The sequence below is a fragment of the Palaemon carinicauda genome, chromosome 45, assembly GCF_036898095.1.
Source record: "Palaemon carinicauda isolate YSFRI2023 chromosome 45, ASM3689809v2, whole genome shotgun sequence".
In the NCBI taxonomy this organism is placed as follows: Eukaryota; Metazoa; Arthropoda; class Malacostraca; order Decapoda; family Palaemonidae; genus Palaemon; species Palaemon carinicauda.
In genome coordinates, this window is record NC_090769.1 from 14,556,374 (window position 1) to 14,566,373 (window position 10,000).

Here is a 10,000-nt window from a genome sequence, read left to right on the forward strand (position 1 = left end):
ATTTCTGGTATCGGGGTCAAATAGAAGTATACTGTATGTGTATCTATAAATGTGTGGAATCCATCAGATAAATAACTTTCCTTTCCTATAGGTAAAAATTAAGCTAGGATATGAGCATTTCATGTTAAAACACCTCCATAATTAACTAAACTTGTAACCCGAGGTAATACTACAGTATATATACCAATATACATAATTACATACATACATGCAAATATACATATACATACACAAATACATATATACATATATATATATATATATATATATATATATACATATATATACATATATATACTGTATATATATACATATATATATATATATATAATATATATATATATACATAAATATATAAATATATTTATACAGTATACATGTATATATAAAATCAATAAATGATATATTATATGTATATATGAGTAGAGGAGATACACACTATATATATATATATATATATATATATATATATATATATATATATATATATATATACATACATAAATGAGCATGTATACAAATATCTATTGATCCAATAGGAACTTTGAAGGAAAATCATACAAGAAAATTAATCCAACAAAAGGACATCACTTTACATTAAAAAGAAATGACACAAAACGTACTACAATATTGTACTTGGTACTCGAAATGACATTCAAATATGAAATTAATCTCTTTTGACAATTTACTTAACCGCGTTTTGTTACAATAATTGAATATAGTACACGTTACCACAGGTAATGGTAATGGAATCAACAAAATTTCTTGTTATGTACCGGTAATTGATAGTTAAAAGCAGTTGCAATATGCTTAAAATTTTCATTAGCATTGAAAGGTAACAATTTCATCACAGGAAATTATATGAACAATATTCCAGTTGGCTGAATGCGTCCATTTCTTGTGAAATGTTTCTTGTCATAAAATTGATGAAACACATACAGTAATTCACATTTGAAGGAATACTATAGTCGTGATTCTCAGTGTTTTTTTCACTTGGCTATACTGGACACCTTTGGTAAGTTCTGTCAAAATCCAATGATGTGATATATCACCAATCTTAAATAGTACGCTCACGTTACAGATATTTAAGTTTTCACTTAGTTTTCCTCTGAAAATTTAGTTGGAATTTTAATCTTTGGTATAGAACTTTGGCTGCTAGACTAAAAAAGCCAAAGACTTAGTGGCCGAGTCTTACGGAAAAACACAGTATCAGTCTGCCCATTTTCTTCTTGGAGTGCCATGTTTCCCTGTCCTTTATTCAAAGACGAAGTAAAGAAAACATTGTCTCCTCTGGCACATTAAACCCTGCAAAGAAGAGGTTTCTGATGAAACAATACTTGATATACAATTGGTATCGTTTTATCATTATAGTAATTTATTCAATTCGATAATTCTTACATGAAATATGTCAATCAACAACAGATATGATTAAATGTTTTTCACCATCTTTATGTTTGACATCTAATCTTTATTTTTCTCACTTTTAATAAATAATGTGTGATGAGTCACTGATACAGCTTAGTACAAGAGGAAAAGCATACTTACAATAATTGTATATGTAACATTGATAAATTACTTTGAGATGTTGGGTTTTAGTAAAAGTAACAGAACTGCAACACTTAAGATGAAGGTAGAAACTGATGGCAATATAACAAAATTTAGACAGAAAAGCTTATTGAGAAAGGTAATAAGAGAATGTGTGTTATAACTCCATTTTTCATCATATCATACCAATTATATGGCATCTCTACACAATCATTCCTCTTCAATACAGTATTTGTGTACATAGATCCAGTGTTCTACCTAATTGTCAAAGTATAACCTACCAATTTTTTTTTACACTTTGAATATAATTTAACAGGTAGTAATTAATCTACGAAAACCGGAAAGAATTCCTTATCTCACTAAGAAATTCCGTCAGGCAGAGTATACAAGAAAAGCAGCCAATCTACAACTTCATAAAATTTATTTTTGGAGCCAATTTACAGCCACATTGTCAATATACAATATAAACATATTCAAAACATTCCATGTAATAAATGTGTGAAAATAACTAAATGCCCGAATCAATAAAATCGTTACTGACTTTTTAAAAATATGCAGAGAAATCATCTGCTATGGAAGAATGAAAAAAAAAATTTTAACAATTTATCCTGTTAAAATGGTCTGAAAATATACATTGTCATAACTACAAAAATAGAAAAGACTATATTTCTCCAGAAGTAGCATGCTTATAAATACAATTTTAATATTTACACAACTATACAAATATGCTATGGTTAATCTTAATTGTTTCTGACAGCGTTAGTCCTAAGATTTTGCATTACTGAGCAGCTCTACGAATTTTGGTAAAAAAAAGCCAATGCTTAAAATTAAATTCTAATACATACACATCATCAATTTAAAAGCATAACTGATTGGAATGTCATCTAGCACCACTTCATGCATCTTTGGCGAATACAGTATTTCAGCAAAGTTTCTTAAGACAAATAGGAAAAAATCATGTTTATGTGTATATGCATATATATAAATATAAAATATATACATACAAAATATACTGTACATATATGTGTATATATACATACAGCATACATACTGTACTCTATATATATATATATATATATATATATATATATATATATAATATATATATATATATATATGTGTGTGTGTGTGTGTGTTTGTGCATGTGTGTACGAGTATATATGTATATGTTATTGAAGGAAAGCGAACGAAAGCAAAAATTTCAGTGTTTTGAACTACATTTACTAAGGAGATCACAAAGCCTATGTGAAATAATCTAGGACAAAGAAACACAAATTAAAACAAATCTATACAAAATTGATAATATATCTAAAATCAAACCTAATAATGCAATAATAATTCATACAACAAAAAATAAACCATATGATTTACAATAAACTAAGACGAAAAGCCTGATATGGGAACTAGAATATTTGTATCCATTCATGATTTTAGCCGTGGTGATGGGTTAGATAATTTGCCGAAAGTTTGATGATCTCTTAAATAAATGTAGTTCAAAATGCTAAAGCTTTCACTTTCGTTCTCCTTCCTTCAAAGTCTGAAGCTTTCTAGAAGCTAAATGCCATTCATTTATATATATATATATATATATATATATATATATATATATATATATATATATATATATATATATACAGTATATATATTTAACTATTAAATACTGTATATTTTCTAAACAAATATTTGTTCACTTCAACTAAACATGTAAACTACAGCTGGACAAACATCAAATCTTATTATGCAAGCATTAATAAAAAACAAAATCTTCACTTTAAGCGCATCAATACATTGCATTAAACATCGTCGATTTCTACAACCAAAACCTTGTAATTTCAAAACCACAATTATACCATATTACCACTGAGTTTTTCAAGAGGAATGAATAAATATTTGAACTCAAACAATTTCTTATCTAGGTTCAGTACAAATTAATATTATTTTATTCATAAAAAATAGTCACCATAACAAAAAATCCTCTAGAAATGCAAAATCTTTTCATACACAGCACTTGGTAATCCAATCTTAAAAATATTATTTTTATCTCAAGAAACAACGCAATAGAATTCTAGTCAAGAGAGCTAACTTTAAATTTGAATAGTGAAAATACTATTCTAAAGTAGTTCTCAAAACTATAGGCTGCTTATAGGCTAAAATTATATATACAGTAAATCATTTCATATAGATAGACTCATTAGTAAGTGGACGGAATACTCATAAAGAGTTCAAATTTCTATAAAAAAAAATACCTGATAGCAGCTGTAATTTTCAATGAAAACTTTATCAATGGGTAGTTTAAAATTAGTCTAGAGATGGACTGATTTCCTCTCTCTAAAAGTAAATCTGGACATTATTTAATTTCCTTAATATCTTTCAAGTACCAAGTACCTTTAAATGTAAGTTAGATACAACTTTACATTTGCATAAAATGCAGGTCTGTATGGCTTGCTTGCATAGAAGCTACGTGACGTCTACAAACAAGCAGTGCTATATCAAGTAACAGAAAGTAGCATACTAAAAAGAATCGTCAAAAAGGAAAACCAAGTGTTGTGTTGATTCTGATTTAAAGAAAGACTAAGGTGTACCATTGATGTCCGTAAGTTCTCTATTATCCTGCCGATGATCATTGTGGTTGTCAGTCTCTGAAGTGGTGGATATTAGTCTTTTGACCGATGTCTGCGAGAAACGGGAGTTATGTCTCATGTAATTGGGATCTGCTGTTATGACTTCATTCTCTAAGCAATCTTCTTCTCGTATGAACCAGTTGGAGAGATAGTGCAGCTGGAAATGGAAGATTAGCTTTTTTTATATGAGTGTGATTTTCCATACATTATCATTAGGCTGCTGGAAATGGAAGATTAGCTATTTTTATATGAGTGTGATTTTCCATACATTATCATTAGGCTCTTCCATATTTACAATAACTTTTAAGAAATGTGACATTAGTCCCAGCTACACATTTTGTTAAGCTTCTGTGTATTCAACACAGTAAAACACTAATGGCAGTTAAAAATAAATAAATTTCCACTTATAAAATAGGTACCCAGTACTGTATAAATAAAATACCACAACAGAAATTCATCACCAATACTGAAATTAGCTTTACTTCATCTATGGTATCTTGTTTACAAACAATTAAAATAAAATATACACTGTGCGGTAGTACCTCTGAGATCAAACATGATTAGTTCTAAAACCGTGTTCGAACACAAAATCAAATTTCCCCATAAAAATGAAAGAAATTAATATGAGCTATTTTTACACAATCCAAGGCTGTATATCTTGACAATCCATGTTTTCCAACAGTTATACGAGTATAACTGGATGAGCAACCTGGTGGAGTAACAAGAACTTTGGGTGTGGAAGAAATGCCTGCCTAAATCTCGATGAAGTAGCTGGCAGCAGGGTGATGGATTGAATTTAAGGTGATAGACACGACGTCTTTTCGGCTTCTACTCCCGATGCCTGATGTATGATCTTACTGGAATCAGTATGGACTGGCAGGGGTCACTTGTCTTAGTTAGGCATTGCACATCACAAGGAACTGGCTATCCTTTGATGAATTTAGCCAATGAATCCTCTATGGATTTACAGTAGTCAGTTTATGGAAAGACAATGACAGAATGGCCCCATGACCCGGGTGTAGCAGGGTGCTAAGAATCTCCCAGTTTATGAATACTAAAGAAAAATTTAGAATTAGTAATTGGAATGTTAGAACATAATCAGAGTGGGAAGTTACAGCAAGTGGAGAAAGAATTTAGGAAAAATAACTTGAATATCTTGGTCCTCACTGAAACACTATGTAAAGGGATTGCTAGAGAAATCTTAGACCAAGGCAATACATATATCTAATCAGGAAGAACAGATGGAGCCGGAAGAGAAGGGATAGGAATGATAGTGACACCAAAAGCAGAAAAGGCATTAAAGGAATGGAGAGCTGTAAATAGTAGATTGTTACTTGCAAAGTTTAAATCAAAGCAGTGCAATATGAGTATTATAGTTTGCTATACACTAACAAAAGATTCCCCAGAAGAAAGGGAAGATGAATACTATGAAGAACTGCAGAGTGTAATAATTGAGATCCCAGAGATATATAAAAATGGTGATTGGTGACTTCAATGCTGACTTTGGAAGGAATAATCAAGGTATAAAGAATGTGATGGGTATTGAGGGTTTTGGCAAAGTTGCAAATGAAAATGGAGCACATTTTATAAGTTTTTGTTCAACAAACCATCTTGTTATTGGAAGTACTCTTTTCCAGCACAAGGACATCCACAAATATACATGGACTTCACCATGTGGTAATTACAAATATCAAATAGATCACATAGCTATTAACAAAGAAAGAAGGAGGACTTTGAGAAATATAAGAAGCTATAGAGGTAGAGATATTGGTACTGATCACTACCTCCTCATTGCCATACTGAAATTGAAATCAAAAGCATCCAACAGAAATGTAGACAGAAAACCTAGGTTTGATACGACCAAGCTTCTAGAAGATGCGCACAGAGAAACATTTGCAATTAAATGTAGGAATTTATTTGCAGTCTTAAGAGACTTTAAGAGAAGAAAAGTAGACAATGAAGAATGTTGTGAAATTAAGAACACATATCAGTCAGTTGTAGTGAAGTATTTGGACATGCAGTTACAAGGTTAAAACAATGGATATCAAATGATACTTGGGATACTATAAAAAAAAAGACAAAGGCAGAAATTGATTGTTGAAAGTTTCTGAGGAAGTAACGAAAATTACAAGGTAGAAAAGCCAAGAATGACGAGAGAATATTTTGACAGGAAAACAGATGATGTTTACAAATCTATGAATTCCGGGAGTGGCTGTGGTGTACGACTTGCTCATACAATCATTGATAAAATCTCTACTGGGGTAAAAAAGAAGCATATATCCAATAAAAAAGAGATGAATCTGTTATAACAACAGAAGATGAAGAAAGGCAACGTTGGATGGAACACTATAGTAAGATCATGAATAGGAGACATGAAGGGAATAATTTGATTGATATACCCGAAGCTGAGGAAGATCTTGATGTGTCCATGAATGAATTCAGTGTATTTGAAGTCAGGGATATCATTAAAAAACACAAGAGATGGAAAGACCCTGGTTACGATAATTTTGGCCGAAAATGAAGTGACTCCCAGAATACTTACAAGATTATTTTATAGAAAGTGGCATGAAGAGACAAAACCTGATGAATGGGAGCTAGGAGTGTTGGTGAGAATGGCAAAAGGCGAGATCTGACTGATTACAATAATTACAGAGGCATCACACTTACGTCAGTTGTCATGAAAATATATAGTATGCTCATTCTAAAGAGACTAGAGAGAAAGATTGATGCAAAGCTGAGAGATGAACAAGCAGGATTTAGAAGAGGAAGAAGTTGCACTCACCAAATTTTCATTTTGAGACATGTTGTACAGCAATGCGTAGAATATAGAAATCCACTTTTGATTACATTTGTGGACTTTGAAAAAGCCTTTGATAGCATGCACAGGCCAATTATTATGTAAATCTAATTAAGTCTATTCATGAACATAGCAAGTGTAAAGTTAATGTTAATGGAATCCTATCAAATGAATTTCCAGTGAATAGTGGAGTACTCCAAGGGAATGTGTCGTCATCTATGTTGTTTATCCTCCTCATGGGTTTTGTAATGCATAGAACAGTTGGGGATGGCAGAGAACGATTGGACTGGATTGGTAACAGAAAATTAGCTAACCTAGAGTATGCTGATCATTCAGTCCTTATCAGCAAAACATCACAGGACTTGCAAAGCTTGCTTACCAGAATGTATGAAATATCACATGAGGTTGGACTCAAGGCAAATAGAAGAAAGACAGAGATAATGAGAACGGAATAGGCAATGGAGGATGAAATATCATTATAAGGAAAAAGGATTAACGAGGTGGAATCATTGAAATATTTAGGACTTAGGATCTCTAATTCAGGGTCTTTAGAAGTGGAGATTAATGAATGATTGAAAAAAAGCAAATCAGACAATGGCCAGGTTAAGCAAAGTTTGGAAATCAAATTGCCTGAAATTACATATAAAAATCAGGCTGTAAATCAGTTTAGTGAGATCAGTGTTACTGTATGAACGTGAGTTTTGGTATGACAATGAAACAATATCCAACAGATTTTGTAGATTTGAGAACAAACCCTTTAGAAGAATATTGCGAGTTAAATGGCAGGGCAGAATTAGAAATGAAACTATAAGAGATTATTCAAGTATCATATGTGGATGAGATCACGGTGAGGTGTAGATGGGAGATGGTTTAGGCATGCTCTTTGCACTCCCCAAGAGAGATTAGTTCACCAAACTTTCAACTGGGCTCCACAAGGCACTAGAAGACTTGGAAGAACCAGGCCTACATGGTTTAGGACTATGAAGCTTGAAGTAGATGATGTTTGGAGAAGTATTGATTTAAAAGCTCAAGATAGAGACAACTGGAGATATCCAACTGAGGCCGTTTGCGTCAATAGGCGTAGGAGATAATGATGATGATTTTTACACAAAGCTTACAATATTAGAATACTGAACAGAGTCAGAAAGCAAAAAAGTTAGGATTAAAAGAACAAATTACTAAATATGGAATAAATCCAGATTGACTTCTCTTGTAGCAAGGAAATTGGATGGCTTGAGCAGGTGATGAGGAGGGGAGGAAGGTGAAAAATGTTTTGTGGAAGGTTAGTCCCCCTGTATAGTAAATGGAGGGAAATTTCTCTACAAAATTGCGTACGAGTCTATTTTTGCATCAGTTCCTTTATCACTGAACGACGGATAGGATCCCTTCCATCCTCCTTTGAAGACATGAAATTTCTTGCACTTGTGTAGAGTTAAAAATATAAAAAACAATAAATAAATTAAATTAATAAAAATGTTAATGGAACTGTGTTATTCCGGTCTGAACTGGGAAAGAGAAACTTGAAAACATGCTCAGTTGCCCTTGTCTCGTTAAATGGAGGTTCTTATAAGTTGTTCGACCTGCGAAATGTTTGAAACTTTGCTCCATCATCAAATTGTTCAGTTTCTGGGGAGCTCAGTCTCCGAGGTATTACTATAAAGGATTTTGCTTTCTTCATTGGTTGTTGATGAGCCCCATCGCACACGTTAATAAAAGGGGACTCACTGTATAATCCGTCTTAAAATAAGATTTTTCATGATTCTTTTGGTTTTTGCTTATCCTTGGTATTTTTCTTACTGGCCTTTAGTTTCCTTATTATCTTTTATCTCTCTTTCTTCTTCTGTCGCTGTCTTTCCTAACAGCCTTTGCGCTACAGTTAATAGTTTTTGCAATACAGCAATACAGTACTTGCAATAATTAATAAAAATACAATATTTCTTTGGATTTTCGTCTGGCAGTTGGTTGTATTATCTACTAATTTCCCCATACAATACTGCAGTTAAAACAAGCTCAAGTTTTATTAAGCAAGTTTGAGCCACAATAACAAGGGAAATATTCAACATCAGAATATGAAAATCAGATATGACATAGCAAATCAAATTTTCCCTGAAAATTAACTTTGGTCGAGAAGTAAAGAACCTGGTCATTACTACAAAGGAGAATCATTTGAAAAAGACCCAGTCAATTCATCTCATCTTAAATATTATCTATAAGACTATATAGCACTTCATATAAAAAAAAATCTAACTAAATAGTACATTATTCTGTAAAGTACAGTGAAGTAAGAACATGTTCCATTCTACAAAAATATATAAGGCTTATGACTTAGGTTAAAATAAAAATATTAACTTACACTAAGCAAGCATCCAAAACCTCCAAGAAGACCTCCAGCAAGAACATCCCACCAGTGGTGTCGATTATCCCACAATCGTGACTGACAGCAGACTATAGCCCACGTGACCCACATCAGCTGAAGCCACGGAGCTATCAATTTTGAACATTTATTCCATAAGCGTTGCTTTATGTAAACCTGCAAAAAGTAATAAAGAAATAAGACTACTTTACATGTAGCATAGTTTAATCACATACCAATTTGAGTACTGTAATTTAGTTACATAGTAATAGGCTTGATAACTTAAAGAGGAATAAAATTAATGTTAATAAATGTACTTATATACTCAAGGCCCTGCAGTAGAAGCTAAAGATTTACCAAGTAAATATCTGTAATTAATACTTGACTATTCTTATGATATGCTTGTCGTGAAAGTCATGTCTACATATACACACTTATACTAGTTCGGAAAATACAAAGGTACATTTAAGGGCCTACATATTAATTACTCAAAGTGATTTGGCAGGCAGCAAAACTGATGCTTTGCTTTCAGTCTTTTCAGGTAATAAGAGATAGTCAGTTTCTTAATCATTAGTTGTTCTCATATAACTAAGAGGAATAAAAATTAAAACGTTGAAAAGCTATCAGAACAAAGGAAATAGTTCACTTATAATTCAATAATCCACCATAACCAATTACCTTCAA

The 10,000-nt window shown here is 32.0% G+C and overlaps 1 protein-coding gene across 2 annotated transcripts in view; it reads right to left on the reverse strand.

The window, feature by feature from the left end:
- Positions 1 to 627: 627 nt before the first annotated feature.
- LOC137634807 (phospholipid phosphatase 2-like) overlaps positions 628 to 10,000 on the reverse strand; it is a 95,422-nt gene continuing 86,049 nt past the window's right edge. For both annotated transcript variants that reach the window (XM_068367356.1, XM_068367355.1), the window contains exons 6-8: positions 9,317 to 9,493; positions 4,128 to 4,323; positions 628 to 1,305 (exon numbers count right to left, since the gene is read on the reverse strand). In XM_068367356.1, coding sequence (XP_068223457.1) covers positions 1,259 to 1,305; positions 4,128 to 4,323; positions 9,317 to 9,493 — 420 coding nt within the window. In that variant the 3' untranslated portion in view covers positions 628 to 1,258. The remainder of the gene's footprint in view (positions 1,306 to 4,127; positions 4,324 to 9,316; positions 9,494 to 10,000) is intronic.